The sequence below is a fragment of the Malania oleifera genome, chromosome 4, assembly GCF_029873635.1.
Source record: "Malania oleifera isolate guangnan ecotype guangnan chromosome 4, ASM2987363v1, whole genome shotgun sequence".
Taxonomy (NCBI): Eukaryota; Viridiplantae; Streptophyta; class Magnoliopsida; order Santalales; family Ximeniaceae; genus Malania; species Malania oleifera.
This window is the reverse complement of record NC_080420.1, coordinates 7,973,584-7,995,784: the sequence shown is the minus strand read 5'-3', so window position 1 is coordinate 7,995,784 and position 22,201 is coordinate 7,973,584. Positions and strand designations below refer to the sequence as shown.

The 22,201-nt window shown below is 35.4% G+C and overlaps 2 protein-coding genes across 6 annotated transcripts; one reads left to right on the top strand and one right to left on the bottom strand.

The window, feature by feature from the left end:
- Positions 1-4,158: 4,158 nt before the first annotated feature.
- On the top strand, positions 4,159-12,237 carry LOC131152806 (uncharacterized). Of its 5 annotated transcripts, none has more exons than XM_058104677.1 (8): positions 4,159-4,474; positions 4,643-4,795; positions 5,617-6,504; positions 7,716-7,906; positions 8,783-8,989; positions 10,811-10,871; positions 11,424-11,502; positions 11,888-11,972. In XM_058104677.1, the coding sequence occupies exons 1-7, from the start codon at positions 4,352-4,354 to the stop codon at positions 11,487-11,489; spliced, it is 1,689 nt and encodes a 562-aa protein (XP_057960660.1). In that variant the 5' UTR covers positions 4,159-4,351; the 3' UTR covers positions 11,490-11,502; positions 11,888-11,972. The 5 variants fall into 5 exon arrangements, 4 of the variants coding, with proteins under 4 accessions (XP_057960660.1, XP_057960659.1, XP_057960658.1 ...); XM_058104676.1 differs by lacking the exon at positions 11,888-11,972 and adding an exon at positions 11,643-11,722; XR_009136111.1 differs by lacking the exon at positions 11,888-11,972 and having other exon boundaries at positions 10,816-10,871; positions 11,424-11,490.
- A 5,595-nt stretch (positions 12,238-17,832) lies between these two features.
- Positions 17,833-20,745, bottom strand: LOC131152805 (peroxidase 42). The gene is made up of 4 exons (XM_058104674.1): positions 20,146-20,745; positions 19,827-20,015; positions 19,200-19,365; positions 17,833-18,523 (listed from the first exon to the last, which is right to left on the bottom strand). Exons 1-4 carry the CDS (start codon positions 20,383-20,385, stop codon positions 18,114-18,116), a joined length of 1,005 nt encoding a protein of 334 aa, XP_057960657.1. The 5' UTR covers positions 20,386-20,745; the 3' UTR covers positions 17,833-18,113.
- Positions 20,746-22,201: the final 1,456 nt, after the last annotated feature.

Below are 22,201 nucleotides of genomic sequence, written 5' to 3'. Positions count from 1 at the left end.
TTCATTCACATTTCTATTTTCATTTTCATTTCATTTCATTACCATTTCCATTTCATTTCATTTCAGTTCTAGCTCATGAGTATCCTCGATAACCGATACATCTGTGTCTATAACTCATGGCTGCCCTAAGGATATCATTCCACGTCATGATTCCCCCTATGAAAAGGGTTGTGCTGCCCGAAGGCTGAATCTAACCGCGGTTGGCCAACCCGATTAAATCAAAATATCATCTCATATATCCCATGTCTGTAGTACGACTGATCGATCTATAGCCCTGATCCAGACTTAAGGGCACAACAACTCTACTAAACAACTCAGTCGACTGTCACGCCACATGCTCCATGAGTCCGTATGGTTGCATTGTCTCTAATAGCAACGGTATCGTGCTCAATATCACAACACATCATTAGGGTTTCCATATCCATCCATTAGGGTTATCACTACCACATATCCGTAATTATTATGCGGTATTGACATTTCATCATTCACATTTCTATACTCAAATTTTAGAATTTAAGATTTCAATTCTCACAATTCAATATTCATATTCCAAAATTTTACATTGCAATATTTCCCATTCTCATATTCATATTTACATACCAGTATTCACATATCATTATTTTCATTGCAACATTATCATTGCAATGTTCACATTTTCAGTAATCTCAACTTATTTCATCATTTCAATGGTATTTCATCAATTCAATACTCATTTCATCTCATAAATACACATACATATCTTGTTTCACATAATTCACATTTCTCAATAAAACACTTCCATATCTCATGTTTCATCATTTCTTAGAAGATATACTTTTTGGTACATAATCACTTTTTATCATTTCCCCATTTCAAATTTCATATCTCAATTCACATTTCATAATCTCATCTTCTCAGAATAAATCATTTAACTCAGTTTTAAACATATATCAATATAAATCATATGCCACACAAATTTCATTTGATATTTATATCATAATAAATTTCAGGTAAAATATTATAATATCATTTTTACATAATAACTTAATCAGTATTTCTCAAATCGACAGTAATAATTTATTCCCCTTACCTGACTTACTGAGAGGCTCGTAAACACAAAAAATTTGACGCTCCTCAGTGTTCACAGCTCAAAAGCCTAAAAGTCACATTTTTACCAAATCAGTCAACTCATTTCCCACAACAATTTTTGTATAATACTTCCTAGATTTCAAATACTTCAAACAACCCATTAAATCCTAAAATCTCTTACTTACCCCGATTTTGGGATGATACCCCAAAACCCCAATATGAAAATCTACTTCGCTTGAGTTGTAGAGAATCTTCCCAGGAACCTTGTGGTAGTTCCCAATCGTCAATCTGAGCTTTAACGAAGCCGGAAATGAAGAGAGAAGGAGAGGGAACCATGGGTCTAGAGAGAGAGAGAGAGAGAGAGAGAGAGAGAGAGAGAGAGAGAGAGAGAGAGTGAATATTCGCTGAAAATGATGAATTTGCACATTTATACCTCAACGTTCGTCGATGAATTCAAGTGGTTCGTCGACGAACCCATAAATCAACTTCATCAACGAGGAGGCTATTTCGTTGACGAACTAAAAATTTCCTGAAATTCCCCAAACTCTTGGCAATATCTCGTCGTCGCTGAAATCTATAGGACATGCGTCGACAAAGACCATGGGTTCGTCAACGAAACTGTATTTTCTACCTTTTAAAATTTCCTTCCCCTTCTCTTTCCTTTATTATTATTATTATTATTATTATTATTATTATTATCCATGAATAACTTTTCCGAGTCTCTACAGTATTCCTTAGCCTTGAGATTGATTAAGGTGCCCCTCACTTCCTTGCCCCCCCTCCAAATACTAGGATCGTCACATGGGAAGCAAACTCTCTCTTCCGAGCACACCAATATGTCAGCCTCAAGGTTTCATTAACCATGTTATGATGATAACAAATTATTATTAACTAATGACTTTATGCTTAAGTTGTGTTCTTATAGAAATTAAGCCATTGAAGTTGGAGAAAAACTAAAGAATTAAGAGAATTTCTTGAAGTCTTAATTTGATTTTATTTGTAGCGTTTTTTCTCCCATTCATATTGTACTTTAAATTGCAAAATCATAAGAATATGTAAGGTATAAAACTATTGGACCAAAATTGGACAAAGGAGATAAAAAAGTAAATCGAACTCAGCCTTGTGCCAATGGGCGATCGACCAATCTAGCAAGTTTTGCCTACAACGCTCTTCTTTTTGTCTTTAACATCTAGTAAGCAGTTGATGAGACTCTATAAGCAGTCGACCAATATAAAAGCCAAAAAGATTCCCATAGGTAGAAAATGACTAATTTTTATCCTTAGTCTGCATATATGCCCTCCAAAGCCTTGAGAACATTGGAGAAATAGTCCATACTATATTATTAGTGCTTTAGTCTCAATTCTCTCTAAATCTTTCTTTATGCTTTCGTTTGCTCATCTTTGAGAGAAAACTCTTGAGTTTCATTTGTTTATTTCTTAAGAGTTTGTGTTGTCAGCTCAACTTGTATATTTTCTTTGTGGGGATTTTTGTTCTTGTAAGCTTGATTGTATTTGGTTTCTTGATCTCAGTAAAACAATGATTGTTTTGGTTGCCACTCCTTAGAAAATAAGGGTTGTAAATTGGTTCTTAGGTTTCCGTAAAATAAAGGATGTGACTGGTGTCATTGTCGCCATTAAAATAAGGGGTTTTAGTAGAACCTCAAGACAATTGATCTTGAGAAAGTGGACATAGGCCAGGTGACGAACCACTAAATTTGCTTGCACTTTCTCTTTTATTTGCTTTGATATTGTGTAAATTGTTTGCTTGTTTTAAAATGCTTTAAATTTTGTATCAAATACATTTTAATTTTTATTAATCCCAATTTAACCCCATCTTTGGGTTGCCTTTGGGCTAACACAATATAATATATTGATGCCAAAAAGTAAACTAGTTCTTAACCATCAGATATCTAATATTAATTCAACCTTCTAATGTATATTTATACGTATTGAAATCCATTATCATTTATAGATAAAAGGAACCTTCATAAAAGCAAGATATGTTTGCAAGCTTTTTTATTTAAATTCAGGAGATCAATTTTCCATAGCCTTATTTTTGCCCAACCTCTCCTTTGTTCATTTGAACCTCAATTCCATTTTGCTTAGCCAACTTCTATAATAGGGCAATTTATTTTTCAATTATTTGGTAGCATTTAAAAATAGAGAAGAACGCAAATCAATAAAATAATAGAACAACTCATTTCATAAAGCTCTCACGTATACAGGGTTCGAGAAAATGACGGATCACAATGAGTTTATAGTACGCAACCTTATTTTACGTTTTTGTAAAAAATTATTTTCACGCTTCGAACTCGTAACCTCTACATCACACGATGACAACCTTACCACACCTAAACTCCCCTTCAAATCAATGAAACAATAACCTAAAATATTTCCTTTATTTTTTTTGAAAACGTTTTCCATTCCAATTGGCTAGTAACATATATATAAAATATATCCTAAGAAGACCCAAAAGAACACACATACATATACACAGATACATATTATATATATACTGTTTTGATAAAAGTCAGAATGGGATGAGACAGTATTTTCATTTTACATATTCTGGTGAACTTATACATTATACACATTATATATATGGTATACCATTTATGAGACATGATCAAGATGTCAAATATTTACATTATTATTATTGGGTCAACATTAACATGATGAACCTTCAAACTCAAACCACCAAAGTTGCTAATTGGGAGATGGGACAGATGCCTTAACTAATGAGCGTAACCATACATCTCCCAAAGGCTACTTGCCTTCCCTATTCTACCTAGGATGACCTTTGTTTAGGTGTCCTACCGACTACCGGAGAAGTTGGAAGGTTGTTGATTTCTTGAAACTAAGTTTATTATTATAAGCATGGTAAGCATGTGTGTGATTATATAATATGAACAGTGCCTCGGATGCTCCTAATTTACAGATAAATGGGGAACCAGCTGCATCCCTTCAGAAGATAATGCCCACCATATTCATATCATATCTCAACTTCATTTCTGATTATTAACTAGGATATAAACAAAAATTGTCAGCTTCACAAGCTTCAGTTTGTCACTAATCAGAGAGAGAGAGAGAGAGGGGCACGTGGTAATGCATGCCTCACCCCCTCAGCCGCCTTCTTTAGCTTTTGGTTTACAGAATTGAAGCGAAAATTCGAAGTGAAAAGACTCGCATCTTCTCTTATAAACTTTCCTTTCCCTTCCTTTCCTTCCCTTTCCTTTCTCTATTGCTTCTGGTTTGACATTTAAATGATCCCAAAACTGTTCTAAATGATTCGTATACTCATGCAAGGGTTGCCCTTAATGACCCAGAAAAAGCTAGCCTTTTGCAGTCTTGTATTCGATTGTTCTACTTGTCAACCCACCTTCAAGTTTTGTTCTTTTGCGTCATGGGTATTTGATTTCTCTTCATTCTTTTGTGCTGGAGCTATTTCTATTCATTCTTCTGTACTGGGTGTCGATTTTTCTCTGTCATTTTTGTTCCAAAGCTGCAAAATTTGAAACATTGGCTTCATGTCTTCTCCAATGGTAAATGCTTCTGCATTATGCGGTATTGAGCAGGCAATAAAAAATGAGGGCATCAATGTTATTGCAGAGATTTCAGCTGAGCTGCAGAGGGAAAGAAAGAAGAATGCAGAGCTTCTGGAGAGGATAGCCGCACTGGAAGCTCAAATGCACGAGAGGGAGAAGAATTCTCTTCTCACAAATGGACATGTGAGGTTGCCTGCTCCATATTTGTGTTTTTGCCTCGTTTCCTTTTATGTATTCTTGTTCTGTTTATGCTGACAATGCTGTGCTGAGGGATCCAGGATTCTATATATAACATGAGTTCAATTGATGTTCATGTATCCCCCGATACATTTTTTTTTTTAGTAATACGCGGATTAGTGTGAGTTTTATGGAAAAAATTAGAAGTAACTGCCAAATGAGTGATGATTTTGAAAGTTCAATACAAAAATAATGTGTTAACTTGAAAGAAGCATTTTGACGAGGGTGCTACAATAAAGATGAGAGTCACAAGCCCTTATTTTTGGTTTATTTTAAAGAAAATGCCTCACTGGACAATCTCTTGAGCATTTAGTTCGCCCCTTCTCAATGTTTGTCCTGGATGGATTGAAAACATAGCTGTGGTGCATATACAATTCCAAAACTGGGTTTGTATGATTTTGAAAAAAATCTGTAGGTGTTTACATGCAGACAGATATGAAACCATGAATTTATTTGCAGGCAGGACTAATTTTAGATTTCGTGAGACTAAATTACAAGTGATGAAAAATTCAAAATAGTATTAAACAATTTATTGTTTTCTTTTCTCTTAAGATACAATAAAGAGTTCTTCTAAGCCCAAATCTGGTGCGCAGAGGGCAGAAAAAACAAACAATTTATTGAAGTATGGCCTAAAAATTAAACTTCTACAGTAACTGTTTTCATTATCCCAAGCTTGAATTAAGCTTTTAATATTTAAAGCTTTCAATATTCATTTTTCACCTCAAATGATCAAATGACTTAAGGCCATCTGTTGCTTTCATTCCTAGTGCGGTTGTCCAAATTCAACAGCCAGAAGCTTTAAAAGGTTCAAGAGACAGAGGATAGAACCAACTGGTTATAAAATTCCAGATGTAGGTAGCAATGGGAATATTGAGATGGGCTTGCAGATGAAGCATGACATTGATGAGACTCGATGCTTACTTCCTGAAGATGCTAGTTTTGAAGGCCACCAGCTGGTCAACTGGATGAGCATGGATGAGACCCAGATTTTGAATTTTGAAAAACTTAAAGATGGTGAAGCTGCTGCTGATTTTGATGATACTGATGACACCAATGATAAGGATGATGAATACTGTGAAGAGGATGATATTGACATTGATCATGGAGACAAGGAAAATGACAAGAACTTAAAAGCTTCTTATGAACTGAAAAAGCATCATGAGGGTGCTAGGATGCAAATAAATATGCCATACATGGGAATGCCCTCTGCTAATCTAAGTGAAGCCCCATTTTCAAATGTGAACAATGAAACAAAGCATGACTCAAATAAAGATTTGTTACCCCCAGTTGCAAGATCCATCCATGAAAAGAAGGAACTTAAGAGACATGACAAGAGAGAAACAAAAATTATAGGAGGATGCAGGACATCATCAGAGATCCTTGCTTCTGGACCAGGGGCTTCTCATAAAGGGTCTGGAGGCTTATCAATGCGTAGGAAGCCTCCAAAGGTGGCATTCTGTCCAAAAGAAGTTAAGAGAATAATTGACTCAGAAGCCCTTTTATTAAAAAAAGCCCAGTCCCATACCATAAGGAAAATCATTGTTTTTGCATCTCTTGGCATAAGGCATGGTTGTGAAGATTTGTACGAATTAGACTTCAATCACTTCAGTATTTTGAGGAAGGGAGAGCCCTATGTGTCTCCAGAGAATCCTGGGGTAAGGAACTTAATTTTGCCATATCTAGATTGTTATGGTACTATTATAATCAATGGCTGCCTCATGAAATTTTGAGGGATTTGCACATAATATTTTTCACAAAATAATGCCTTCTCCTATATTATTTCTAAAAGCTAAAAGAGGCTGTGGCTTTGAGACATGAGTCATTGCTGCAGTAAGCCATTTATTTTTGGTTGTGTTCTTACTATGTTGTTGACCCATCGTGGTCCACCCCTTCCCTGGACCTGGACCAGGCATACATGGGAGCTTTGTGCACTAGGCTGCCCTTTTTTTTTCTTATTATGTTGTTGCTTTCGGTGTTTCTAGTTGCCTTTAATTCAAAGGAAGTGAAAATCATCCTATTTTATGCTGACATTATTACATTTTTTTTTATGAAAAAAATTATATATCTAATTAAACCAAATGAAGCCTAAATATATGAAAATATTATTTTAACAATTCCCTTTTGCTTGCTATGAGAAGGAAAGAAATTTTAGATGTCAACATTGGATCAACTCTATTCTCATGTGACTCAACATGGTATTCTCAGAGTTAACTGACTTTCTTAGATTACTAATCCACTGAGAATGTATTTCCTATCCATATGGATATGGAGATTCCTCACTTTCCTGAAGCTGTCATGTTGCATTATTGTTGGCATGCTGAGTACTCCACCATCAAAACTTCCTCAGATTTTGAACTTTAAGTTGATTAATACTGTCAATAAAATGATTTAAAAAAAAAATTGTCTATGCAACATGCTATTTGAGAACTACAAGTTGATTTATGGCTTGATCATTTCATGGAAACTAATATATGGGGTAGAAGTCTCCTAAAAAACTCTATCCAGAAGAGAACTTGGAGTATATATACATTGTGCGATGTGAATATTCACTGTGTATAGAAGTTATGGGAAATGAGGCATTTCAATATTAAACAAAAAAAGAAAGAAATAAGAAAAAAAACATTGTTTTTTATTGCAGTTTATATTCTAATACCAACTTGAGTGTTTATATGTGCTATAAATCACATAACTAATTGATTATCCAAGTTCCAAACATGTCAAATGCCCCTTGGCAATCATAATTCATGATTTGATTTGCTTCTATTTATCGTTTCGATTACTTTTAGCCAGACAAAGTTAAGCTCTCTCTCCTATTCATCCTTCTACTTTTATGTTGCATAAAGCAATTGAATTTATTTACTGTCAGGAGCATGTTTTGTATGAGAATCACGGTGTTAGAAGGAAGATATTCTGTACAAATCGGCAGAACCCAACATTGTGTCCTGTTCAAATACTTGAGGAGGAGAAGGCTATGCGCCCATCAGATGCTAGCTGTCCATCATGTTTATTTCTGTGCATTAAGTATGGTGGAAGGACAAGAAATCTTCCCCAAAATGAGTAAGTACTAGTATCATACTTGATTTGCAAGTCTCTCATTGCATTTATATTTATTTTCATGCATTGCCATCTTTATTTTTATTTTTTTTGGGAATCAAATAATAGAAAATCATTCTCTTATTGCAATTATCTTTTCAATTGTAAAATGTTTCATTTTGTCCACAAACAAACATTCTGAGTAGTAGTAACCAACATCATGGACTTTTTCATTTGCTAGGAAGCACAGACATGGAAATAGCTAACACAGAAAATCTTAAAAATGTAGGACTTGACATAACTAGGCACACAACAACAGACTAATTTTTAACTATATGTGTAACATTATATATCAAAAGAAAATCTCAATATCTGAGATCTGTTGTATCCAATTTTATCCAAATTTAATGTATTATTATTTTATATATGTGTAAAATGAAACGAAAGTCTCATTATAATATGCCATTTATTGTGTTTTTTTTTAAGAAGAATTAGGCACTGATGATAAGCAGGATTAGAGGCAGAGCAGCCTAAAGTGTACATAGTAATACAAACTATTTGAAATTACATCAAAGCAACCTTAAACTACTAACAGATATCTAGACTAATGTGCAACTGAGGATTCAAATCCTTTCACTCCAGACCATCTTGTTTTGATATCCAAAACTACCTGCGTTACAATCATAATAGCATCGTGTTTATTGTGCTTAAATTATGTTAAATAATCATGTTTAGAGTGTCCAAGTATTAGTGTCTAGCTTGCAAATTTTGTCCAACATAGGCACCGAGATGCCTTTTTTTTAAGTCTCCATTTGACATTTATTTTTTGGGGACCTAATAGCATAGGAAAATTTTCCTTTTGTAGATTAATCCATAATATTCTGTGCTGAGTTGTTCCAGATACGTCAGACAACGCATGGGAAGTAACAAGCTGAAGTCCTTTGGGCCATTTATGTGTCGAATGGCAATGCTAGTCCATATTCGTAGTGGAAGCTTTTTCTTTAAAGCCCTGGGCATTACACTTCTCTTCATGGCTGGTTTTCCGGATGACCTGGTTCAAAGAGAAACCAAGTCCAGGAACTTGGATCTGCTACAAAAATACTATAGGTATGAGAGATTGCATACTTTTTTCCTAGGTTGAAATACTACACTCAAAAGTAATTTCTTTTACTACATTGTCATTGTATTTGGTGTCTTTGTCCTACAAAGCATGATTTGTTGTTTCATTAATATGACATTACATCATAATATGTCATTACATCACTCTTGTCTGACTATAGAGGGTGACCGTAGGAAACTACATGATTTACACCTCTATTTTTGTTCAGCACTTGTGTATTTTAACCTGACTCAATGGCGAGGGTGTTATATCCAAGCTTGAAGGTCTCTGTAAGCATTAAGCATGGAGGTAAGACTGCCTACATGTTGCTCTTCCCAGACCCCCATTGGCGTGGGAGATTTGTGCACTGGGTTTTTCACACATGTATCTTAGTCTCTTTATTAGTTGTTTTCTCATGGTCTGCTCTCAAGACACTCAAGGGCCGTTTGGTATCATTGAAAAAAATTAGGGAAATAAAAACCAAAAATCAGAAACAGAAAAAAAAATAAATCTAAAAATCAGCAACCTATTTTGTTAATATTTATAAAACTAATACAAATTAAAATTTTAATAAAAAAATACTCATTTCGTCTTTAAATAAAAAAATATTATGAAAATATTATTAAAATAACAAAATTACAAATAATACACATTAAAAAATTACTGATAAAAATAAAATTTATTATAGTTTTTTTACTTAATTGTTCTACTTTTAAAATTTTCTTTACAATAAAAATTTTATTGGACATGAGAATTGAAAAATAGTAAAATTATTTTGTAATTGGCTTTCTTATTATTTTTTGAAATTTATACATATTTCTTTTAATTATATTTAAATTCATTTGATCACTTAATTTTGATTTAATGTAAAAGTGTATGAAATGAATAATTTAATCCAAAAAAACTATTTTTGGATATTAATATTTCTGGAAATAGGTTGCCAAAATAATTGAAAATCATAAAATCTAGGGGTCGTTTGGTATCACTGTAAAAAATTAGAGAAATGAAAATCATAAACGAAAACTAAAAATCAGAAACAAAAACTAAAATTAGAAACCAGCAACTGATTTGGTTAACATTTATAAAACTAATAAAAACTAAAAATTCAATTAAAAATGCTCATTTTCATCTTTAAATAAAATAATATTATAAAAATATAAGTAAAATAATAAAATTACAAATAATACACATTAAAAAAAAATACTATAGTAAAAATGAAATTTATTATAATCATTTTACTTAATTTTTAGACATCACAATTGAAAAATGGTGAAATTATTTTGTAATTGGCTTTATTATTATTTTTTGAAATTTATGTATATTTTTATTTTAATTATATTTAAATTTTATGATTATTTAATTTTGATTTTAATTCAAAAATGTATAAAATGAATAATTTAATTCAAAAAAACTATTTATAGATATAGACATTTCTGACAACATGTTGCCAAAACAACTGAAAACCATAAACTTTGGTTTTCAATTTTTTGGCAAATAGCTGAAAATCGACAATAGAAGCAGAAAACTGACAACGTATACAAACACATTTTTATAATCTGTTTCTTTACTGTAGAGAAACAAAAAATAGAAACAGAAAACAACAATGACACCAAGCAAACTCAGTTTTCAGTTTTTTGGCAATCAGCTGAAAATCGGTAATAAAAACAGAAAATTGACAACATAAATAAATGCATTTTTGTAGTCTTTTTATTCACTGTGGAGAAACAGAAATAAAAAACAAAAAACAACAATGATACCAAACAGGTACTCAATTTTCTAGCAACCACTTCTAAAGATGATTTGTTTAATGCATGGCTGTACTTTCGCAGGACAGATGAAGATGCTGAACGGGAGGAGTTATTTCTTCCACATCCAATGCCTTGTGATACTGTAAGGATCCCAGTCCCTATACTCACATATGGCTGTGTAAAAATCTGGGTTGTTTTACCTGGTGTTGTTGTTTAATTGTTCTATTGTCTTTTGTTAGGAAAAATAGCAAAATCATAAAACTATATGAAACAATATTGCTGGGAATTGTTGGCTATATGTTGGTTCTCAACACACAATCTGTGTCTGATATGGAAAAACCACCAAAACCATGATGACATATGTCTTAAAAGAGCATTTGAACAGTTCAACTATTGCTGAGGAAATATTAAATTACTTGGTTAAGGCCAAGTAAGACCTTAGCACCTTCTCTGATTGTTGTAAAGGATTAAAGGAAAACAGAGCTGAATGTGTGTGTCACTGTAGTTGAGTGGGGCATATAACGTAATGAGTAATGACAGAAATGATGCATGCTTTCATTATGCAAGCGAGGCATTGTATGGCAGTGTGCTTTCTTCTCTGTAATGATCTCATATTTAATTTCAAACTAGTTTTGGTTTCTGACATTCTGTTTAGAAATAGTTCCTCAGTTAAGTGTTCTTGTTTTCTGAGCAGGTTCATCCAAATTCTCAGCAATTAACCGAAAAGCCAATATCGACAAAATCTAAGGTCAAGAAATAGCCGAACTCCATATGTAAGTCCTGTAGTTTTCACAAATCTTCCATTTTTGAGCCTGCTCCTTCGGGCTCTACAATTCCCACACAATTTGGGCTATTGGGATATACCTCCGTTCATACTCATGCAATGGCTGCTTTCCGGTCCATGCCATCCCAGATTCCAGCGGATAACAACACAATCTCAAGGCCTGTGATCACCAGTTCCAATCCTAATTTGACCTACCATAATCCTACCCCATATCCTCCTATGTTCTCACCACATCCAGCAAATACTTTCATGCCTATGGTCTATTGGCCTCCCCCTAATGCATTACCTCCTTGTCACTACCCATCTTCATATGGTTATCAATCTTTCCCTTCAGCTGGTAATTATATGTCCTTACATCCACAGCCTTTTTACAGCAACCCTTCCTGCAATCCTTTCATCCCAAAGATAGCACAAGGCTCACGGAAAATTGATGCAGCCTTGGAAGAAGCAGAAAGTGACTCCGATAGCAATTCAAGCAGTATGGAGCCTAAAAATTCTTTTGGAAAACTGTAAGTAATGAAAACAAGTGGCATGTGGTCATAGGCAATAATCATTGCTTGAAAATGATCATAGTGCAACAGCCATGCAATTCTGTTTTTTGGGACATCTGTTATCTTGGGGTTAACATGCAGTTCTGCGTTTTATGCAACTTGCTCAACATATATTCACAGAAAGGGAATGGTTCTGTAAGGCTTATTTACACAAAAATATTCATCTTCTGAAAGTTAAATGGTAAAGCTAACTAAGTTGTTTGCCTAGTCAAAAAATAATTATAGTAAAAGATTATACTTGGGCATGCAAGGTCAATTCCCATAACTGTTATAAGTGATGGGTTTCACCCTTGCTCACTTGTTCGATTTTGAGATTAAAAAATCCTGGTCATTGGCTTAATGACATTAATAACCTGCAAAAACCATTCCCTAGAAAGTCTGTCCAAGAATACGTGTTGAACTCAAACTAATTTGAACCTTAAATGCAGTGCTAGGAACTTAGAAACACAGATAATGATGCATTCAAATTTGTTGAGCTTTGGCTTATATTCAGGGAGTGGTCTACTTGAAGTCTGTAAGAAAATCAAAGGTTTTGCACGAAAGGAGAGAAACCTGAAGGATCTTGAGTGTTGTCATTATTTTGTTATGTGACTGTATTTTGGGTTACAGTATGTTAGTCAAGGTGTTTATGTCATTATATTGTTATATGAGGGTATGTTAGAATTTCCATAGAGGCTATTTATATTTGTAGCTGGAACCTTGAAGTAGATTTTGTTGACAATAGAGAGGAAATTTATTCGGGTTCAAGTCTTTGTAGACATGAGCACACTACCAAGCTACTTAGAATTGCTTTGTTCTTGTTTCGTTCTATTTCTCTGTGTGTGTGTGCATAATCCAAGCTCGTGTTCACAATATAATTCCAGGTTAAGGCCCCTTATTTAACTACTGGATTCCCATGGTTTAACCATTCTACTTCAGACTATCATGTTCACTGGCCTTGGACTTTATATAATTACCACCTTTTTCGATGTAATCTTCATGTAGTGTCCATCTGATTCTTGTATTAAGTCCTATATATTATTTTGTAAGTGTTAGAAATACTGAACAAGTATTATTGTATTTCTTCTCCAAAAGAGTATACATGGGTGCCTATTTATATAGGACATGGAGTGTTGTACAAGTGTAGTATAAAGTACAAGTGCAGTACAAGTGTAGTACAAGTAATAAGAGTGTAGTACAAGTAAATAAGGTTGAGCTTCAGTCCAAAGCCCAATACATGTTAACAGCCCCCCTCAAACTCAAGGTGGGTGGGAGACTAGCTTGAGGTTGTCAATCAAAGTACGATGACGTCCCTTAGGATGTGACTTGGTGAAGATATCTACAAACTGATCTTTAGAAAAAATTGAGAAGAGCTTGAGAGCACCATGGACAAGATGATAACGGATTAAATGACAATCAATCTCGATATGTTTAGTCTGTTCATGGAAGACATCATTGTGAGCAATGTGAATGTCACTTTGATTGTCACAATAAAGAGGAGTAGCAAAGGATGTGGACACACCTAAGTCCTTGAGAAGCCATTGTAGCCAAAGGAGCTCATATGTGGTATCAGCAAGGGCACGATATTCTGCTTCAGTACTGGAGCGGGCCACAAGGGTTTGTTTCTTACTTCGCCAAGAAATCAGAGAAGTGCCAAGAAGAAAACAATAACCAGTGATGGACCTGCAATCAGTGGGATCTCTTGCCTAATCAGCATCAGAGAATGCATGGAGAACAAGCTGAGACTGAGCAGAGTAGAAAAGGCCATGGAAGAGAGTGCCCTTTAGATATCGAAGAATGCACAAAACAATAGCATAGTGAGTCGATCGTGGAGCAGACAAATACTGGCTCACCTGGTGAACAACATAGGAGATTTCTGGGCGAGTGACAGTGAGATAAATTAGGCTGCCAGCCAAGTGTTTGTAAAGAGAAGGATTAGACAATGGTACCCCCCCCCCCCCGAGGGAGTCAGATGCACATTGAGTTCAACTGGAGTGTCAACAGTCTTGTTATCAGTGAGTCCAGTTCGAGACAAGAGTTCAGATGCATACTTGGCTAGAGAAATGTAAAGACCATCTGTGGAATGAGTGATTTCAAAACCAAGAAGTAGCTGAGATGACCAAGATCTTTCATCTCAAACTGCTGACTAAGAAAATCCTTGAGTTCTTGAATGCCACTGAGGTCATCACCAGTTATGATCATATCATCCACATATAGGAGAAGCAAAATGGTGCCTTTGTCAGTGCGACGAAGAAATAAAGTAGAATTATAAGGACTGGCAGTGTAACCCAAATGAAAGATAGTGGAGCTGAACTTGGCAAACCAAGCTCGTGGAGCTTGTTTAAGACCATAAAGTGCACGTCGAAGGTGACAAATCTTGTTTGGTTCAACAGAGAGACTAGGTGGAGGTTGCATATAAACTTTTTCACTTAACTCCCCATTAAGGAAGGCATTTTTGACATCTATATGAAAAAAGTCCCACTTACTAGCAGCAGTAATAGCTAAGAGGGCACGAACAGATGAGATACAAGTAACTGGAACAAAGGTCTCCTTATAATCAATCTTGTACTCCTGTGTAAAACCTTTTACAACAAGATGAGCCTTATAGCGCTTAATGGACCCTCAGAGCGAGTCTTAATCTTGTAGATCCACTTACAACCAACAACAAACTGTCCAGGAGGGAAAGTAACCAAATCCCAAGTATGATTCTTAGATAATGCATCAAGTTTCTTTTTTATTGCAATCTTCCATAAAGGGTTAGTGGAGGCCTCACGATAGGTGTGAGGCTCGTGCAGTGTAGTAAGGGCAGTGTAACAATGATAGTTAAGTAAGTGAGTAAGAATGGATCTTACTTGAGTTAAGTGACGAGGTGGAATGTCTTCTGCAAGATCTTTAAGCGGAGCAGGAGCAGGGTACCCAAGCTGAGGGTTGGGTAGCCCGTCGTCGACCTGTTCATCTTCCATTTGTTCATTAAAGAGCAAACTGGGAAGGGAATCAAAAGTATCTAGTGGTTGGACAGAGAAGTCTATAAGAGGATCATGAGCATCCTTAGAGGAAATAGGCGATTCATCTGGAAAGAGTTCTGACACAAAGGAGGTAGATAGGGAAGAACGAAAGTGAGAGAGCTCAACAAAGGATCAGTGTTCCCAAAAGACAACATTATGGGAGACACGAAGATGATGAGAGACAGGTTCATAACACCGATACCCCTTTTGATTTTCGCCATAGCCAAGGAAACAACAAAGTCTGGATTGAGGTTGAAGTTTATTGTGCTCATGTGGCTGAAGAAGAACGAAATAAGCAGAACCGAAGGAGCGAAGGTAACGATAGTCTGGAGGTGACCCAAAAAGACGCTCATATGGTGTTTGATTTTGGATGACAGGACTGGGAATGCGATTGATAGTGTGAACAACATGAAGAGTAGCTTCACCCCAAAAAGGAGCAAGAACTTTGACAAAGAGAAGGAGAGCATGAACAGTGTCCAGAATATGACGAAGTTTTCGTTCGGCTCTACCATTTTGTTGAGAGGTACCTGGACAAGTTAGGTGATGTATAGTGCCATAAGAATGCAAAAGGGCTTGAAAAGCATATTGAGTATATTCAAGAGCATTATCAGATCGAAAAATCTTGATACGTTTGGAAAAATGTGTTTCAACCATTTTTACAAAGTCATTATAGTTTGGTAGTAATTCAGAACGAGATTTCATCGGAAAAATCGAACTATAACAAGAATAATCATCAATAAAGATAACAAAATATCGAGATCCACCAATATTAGTAATAGGAGAAGGTCCCCAAACATCAGAATGAATTAACTCAAAAATGCTATTAGTGACAGATTCACTATTATTGAAAGGTAAAGCTGGTTGTTTTCCTAACTGGCATGGAGTACAATCAAAATTGTCTTTGGATACAGAACCTAACAGACCCCTAGAATCTAATTGTTGTACTTGAGAAGAAGGTGCATGACCAAAACAAGAATGCCAAAGTGCGAGAGAAGGTAAAAAAGAAACCGCGACAGCTGCAGCAGTTTTGTTGCAACGGTAACAAGTCTCAATAGTGTGGTTAGGACGCTTGTAATAATTGCAGAACTTTTTGTTGGACTGTTTGCGACGATTGCCAGAGCTAGAGACATCAAACCCTGATTGCGAAGGTTGCTCTGTGGGAGCAAAGGGAGCAACAGTCAAAACATTCAGCTTATTCTGAGTTTGAAGTGTTGCAAGGCGAGCTTCTTCTCCATCCTACTCATTTACAGCAGTATCAAAAGAGGGAGGAGGACTGCGATTAAGAAGCTGACCTCGAATGGGCTTATAGGCTTTCTCCAGTTAGAGACGAAATTCATATCGAACAACTGCATATTGTTGAACATCTTTTGAGCATGCCCAAGTTGGGTCAGAAAGGTCAATTTGGAAGCTGATCATAGTAGTCATTGATGGATTGCCTTGGTTTTTGTCAGAGCTGATGCAACTCAACCACTAATTAATATTTCATGGATCCATGAGAAGTAGAATATCATTTGGCCAACATATCCCATGCATATTTTGCATCATCAAAGCTACCCAACAGATTGGAGATGGAAGGAATGGAAGTGTTCCGGAACCAAATAACGATCAAATGGTTATGACTATCCCATTCAACTATGCGAGCAGTGAATGCAGTAGTTTCTTCAACTACCCCCTTGACAGGAATATTCATTACACAAGCACAATATTGCCAAAGCATGCAACCCTTAAGAAAACTGCGCAGACCTTGAGACCAAGATAAATAATTCTTAATTCTCTCCATTGTAGTATTGATAGGGTGAGGAAGAAAAATGTTTTTTTATCCATTTAGAGACACAATGCAAAAAATAAATTGCAAAAATGAAATCTATGCAAAAAATTAGGTAAAGAAAACCTGGTCTGAAAAAGTCAACGATCAAAGTCAATTGCCAACAATTTGGTCAATGGTCAACGCTTGGGGGTCAATGATCAATAATGCTGATGTAGCAAGATGGCGTGGCAAGTTGACATGGCAGTCTAACGTAGCAAGCTGACGTGGCGTGATGTAGTGGTTTGTGGTGTGGTTCCTTGACTGTAAGTGTGATAGGGAAGGAGCAATACCAAAAAAACAAGACTGCTAAGAAATGGTCAGAGCAAAGTTCTGATACCATGTTAGAAATACTATACAAGTTTTATTGTATTTCTTCTCTAAAAGAGTATACATGGGTATCTATTTATATAGGAGACATGGAGTGCTGTGCAAATATTGTACAAAGTATAAGTGCAATATAAGTAATAAGAATGTAGTACAAGTAAAGTAAATAAGGGTTGGACTTCAGTCCAAAGCCCAATATACATTAATGGTAGGATTACCAGATTTGCATGATTTATTAGGCTTGGTTTTCCGTACTTCTGCTCATCAATTATTCTTACAATGCTACTCTCCGTGACTCCCTTATGAGCAATCACAACCCTCCCAGGGCCCACCTCTTTGTCTGGACCACAATTATAGCACTTCAATTCCTCCCAAACAGAAAGAAATTTAAGTATATTGTTTGCTTGTGAAAGGGAATCTTATCCTCCCCGTGTCTTTATTTGTTCTCTATTAAAGCTCTGACTTGAGGGACCATGGTGTTGTCTTTTTCCAAACAACTTTTGTTAATTTCAAATGGACCATGTGTTGTATTTTTTCCAAATAACTTTTATTAATATCAAATTTAGTAGCCGACAGTTCCTTTTCATTGAACTTCAATTAAAAAATATGCAGAATACAGTCATCATCATCACAGTGTCATGATAGAGATAAGGTTTGCATGAATCATAACTAGTCTTCATTATTATAAACCATGCATCATATACCATCACCACCACCCATAAATACATTAATCATCCTGCTATCTACCATACCCTTTACCACATCATCCTCACAATAACTCACAAAAAAAAAAATTACAGTAAATTAAAGCAGTGACCTGCAGTAAAATTAAGCAAATACTATTAAAAAGAAGCATTTTATTATGGCACTAGCCCTTTCTTCTTTCCTCATAGATAGAAAAAAGAGTCTAAGGGCTTCTTTGGTACAAAATGGCCTAATGGTGTTTGTTGGCCACACTGCACTGCTTTCTGATCTCACCATTTGTACCAGTGAGGGGGTTGTTGTCAGAGAGGATGGCAATGGCCTTTGCAAACTCCTTAAAGAAGTAATCTTGGCTCTTAGCCATTTTCTTCACAAATGGCTTTGTCCTCTTGTCTATGGCTAGCTGGTGATCCACAATCAGCAGTCCCTTGTTGTCCAGTATGTTTCTGTAGTAGTTATTGTCCAGTTTCATGGGCGTGCCGCGGTCATTCCTCACATACTGCACAGCCTTTGGGTCCGGAATTGGGTCGGGGCACTTGTGGAGCATGTGCTCCACATGATCTGGGTTTAGCACAGGGTCCACCTCTGGGTACAAACGATGAACCAACTTGACACAATGGGTTCGACCCACACTGTGAGCTCCTGTGGGAGTTAAAAGAGCTAAATTGCATTAAATTTTCCCTTGTATGGAAAACGTATAAAGAAATTGACCAAATATGCTAAATTTACGGATTCAGCTTTGCCTCTCTAGAGACCAGCTATAAAATAACTGAGTAGATTATGCATAGATACTTCACATTTATTATGACTAATTAGCTTCGCTGCCGCCAGACTCCATGAACTCACTTTATAGTCAAACCATGTAAGTGAGTTGTGTTAAAAACATGAATAGTGTGATTATAAATTGATTAATAAAGTATGATAGCCAAATATCTTTATAATTTTTATTTTGATAAAATTGATTAATCCTTAACATTTTTGTTTGTTGTTTGTTTTTATAGTTTCATTAAATTCTTCTTCTGTCTTTAATGTTTACTTAGCCTGCTATGAAGTATTTTGGGCAAGTAATGTTAAATTTTTTTAAATTGAAATTTAGAATTTGCACAATGATATTTTAGCATTTTAGGGGGAAAAATGCCAAAGAGTTATACATAGATGGATTAGTTAAAAGATACTAATGTTTTTTCAATATTATCATTAGCTTTTGGGTATTATAGGAATACAAAATGGCCACTAGGGAATTTTTTTATGTGGGTGTATGTATGGATTACCCATTATGGGTTGGTGTGTATATGCAGTATGAGTAATGACTATATACCTAGCAAGGCAACAACTCCAGGGGTCTTAATGCCCATGGCAGCAAACCTCTCAAGGACAACGGAGATGCTCTCATTGTGATCTGGGAGGAATTGCTCAACCACATCTGCTCTGCTCTTCCTGCCATCTCTTCTTCCTGTCTTGAGAGGGATGTAAGGGCCTCCTAGCTGAAAAAGGTTATACACAAAACACACCAAGCATCATTAAGGTTCAAATGCATAAAACCCCCCAAACCTAGATACCAACTTTGTGACACAAAGAAAATTTCTTAGACAACCTTTCAAACCCTTCAACCATACAGGAAAATTGAAATGTAAAAGATCATTATAGTTACAAACTTAAATCATTTTATTTTTTCCTTATCAGAAAAACAAAATTCATGAAATGGAAAATTTTCGGACTTACAGCCCGCTTCACTCATCTAGTGTGTACATGTAAGTGTAGCACATCATATAGCAACGGAACTTATACCAATAGGCAACAGAGCAGATAGATCCATCATAAAGAATAGTTGCTTAGTGAAATGGAAAAAATTAAGATAAACCCAAAAATAACTAGAGGTGGAATTGACAAAGTTGGACAGGATTGCAAGGTCTAGGGTAAAGAAGAAGGATAATTAAAGTAGTACCGAAACAATGCCATCTCTAGCAGAAAGTACAAGGATGTCTGCACAAGAAACAACTCCAGGGCACTCCCTTTCTACAGCTTCTTTTATGGTGTCAAGGTATCTGAAGTTCCTCAGCCCAAAGCTCCTGTCTGTCTCCTTCTCAGATAAGGTCCTCCTTGTAGAATCCAGTAGAAGTGAAGCATCACATGACTATATATATACACCACAAACAGAAATGCAAAAGAAAAAAAAAAAAAAAAGACTACATCAGCAGTAACTAACAGAAAAAAAAAAAAAAAAAAATCAGAGAGAGAGAGAGAGATTTGAGTGGGTAGCATGCCTGAACAGCACAGTCATGGAAGATGTTCCTGAGCCAGGAGAATGCAGTGTTCTTGTGGCGCTTGTAGAGAAGCTTGACTTGTTCTCTGATAATATCTTCAGCTTGGGGACATGAATCCTTGTAGAAGTTCATAAGAAGACCTGGGTCTTGCTCATTCTCTGCTGCAAAAGCAATCCTAGTGAGAGCCACAGCTGAGAAGGACAAAACAGCAAAGAAGAAGAGAGCTTTGGGGGAACCCATCTCTTCCCACTGCTCACTGATCTTGATTTTGGGTCTCTTGGCTGCTTCTTAAATAATGCAGGAGTGAAGAACTGCAAATTAGATAAGAAACAGCTGTAGTAAAATTGAGTTATGTTTCCAATGCTAATGGCCCCTTTCTTACACACACACACACACACACAAAACACTTGTTATCTCCCTTGCATTTACTGGTGTCACATAGCCAAACACTTGAATACACTTGTCATGGATTAAACAGACTGCCAAAAATATATTCACCGATCCCTACCATCTTGACTAATGAGATATTTTTCCTCCTTTGGAGGACAGAGATGCTGCATAAATTAAGAGGAAAATGAGATCTCAAGAAACCCAATGCTTAGATTTCAAAACTTGCATTAGATTTTGACCCCTTTATGTTTGCAGATGGTCAATCTTAATTAATGGTTATTTTTTTAAATACTGCAGATTTATTGGGATATTAGCTTGAGTACATTTATTAAAGGTATTATTAACAGTGAATTCCTATGGAGTCTTTCCAGATTTAACGTAAGAGATCTTAGATTTGGAGTTGTATTGGATTTGGAGAAAATATAATATAAAATTATATTATAATTTATTTAAATTCAAATTAAAATTCAAAATTTATGCTTCCAAACATGACATAAGTTTGTTAATATATATGGAGCAGTTGATTATGGATAAAGTGGTAGGGAATTAATTTTACCAAGTTTAGAAGAGTGCCTTAATTGCTTTCAGTTTTAACATTACCGATAGACTAATTATAAGGAGCGTACTTTTTATGGAAAATCATTAGCTTGCAGCAAATGGAGAAAAAATTTAAAATCCTAATTTAGCTGCCTTAACAGATATTTTCTCCTCGAAATTATTTTCATAATTGCAAAATTAACTTATGTTTGAAATGTTAGTGTTTGAATTTTAGATTAAATGCATGAATTTAAATAAAATTTAATATAAAATTAATCGGACATAAGAGTTTAATATCAAAAATTTATATGCATTCCCAAATATTCAAGCATCAAACTCAAATTTGCGTGAATTATTTAGAAAATAGTAAAACATTATATTAAACCACCAGCTCGGATAAATCCAAATCGCTGGGTTTTTGGCTCGGATTAAGCCAAATTGTTCTACTCAGATCAAGCTGATAGGTTCTGTAACTGGGGAAGGTTAGGAAGCCCTATAGTATGCTCAGACTAAGCTAGAAAGCTTTGAGGACCGGTTTGGATTACATCAGAAGCTTGTATGGCAGACTTCAAAACATTTTCAAATAAAGGAAATTTATTTCAAATATTTGATAATAAAGGAGGAGCAACCGATACACCCAAAATTGATATGTCCAAAGTTGATAGGCATGTCGGAAGAAGCGGGCAATTTATTTAAAGATATGTAATTTAAAATCAAAACTTTTAACTCCTTACTTTCAAATTCAAACTTAAAAAATTACAACCTCTTTTCTCAATTCTTGGTCTAAGCTTGAAGTAACATTTTTTTAGTAGCCTGTGTCATTTGCCCAAAGATCAAAACAACTTGAACAATATTTTTCTTGTAAAACGAAAGGGTCCACCCCTATCAAAATTATATGATATAAAAAAAAAGAAAGATAAGGACTGAAATTAAATAAATAATGAAGTAACGTGAAGTTGTCTCCTGCTTATGGAAGGAAGTTTCATACGTGTGTGTGCGTGTCTCGATGCGTGTAAAAACAAATCGGAGGAAGGAAGGAGAGGGAGAACGGTGAGCTGCACTGCTCCAGCTCCTAAGAGGGGTTTGCATGTCTAAATTTTTTTTTTTACCTAATTGAAAGGCGAAGGAT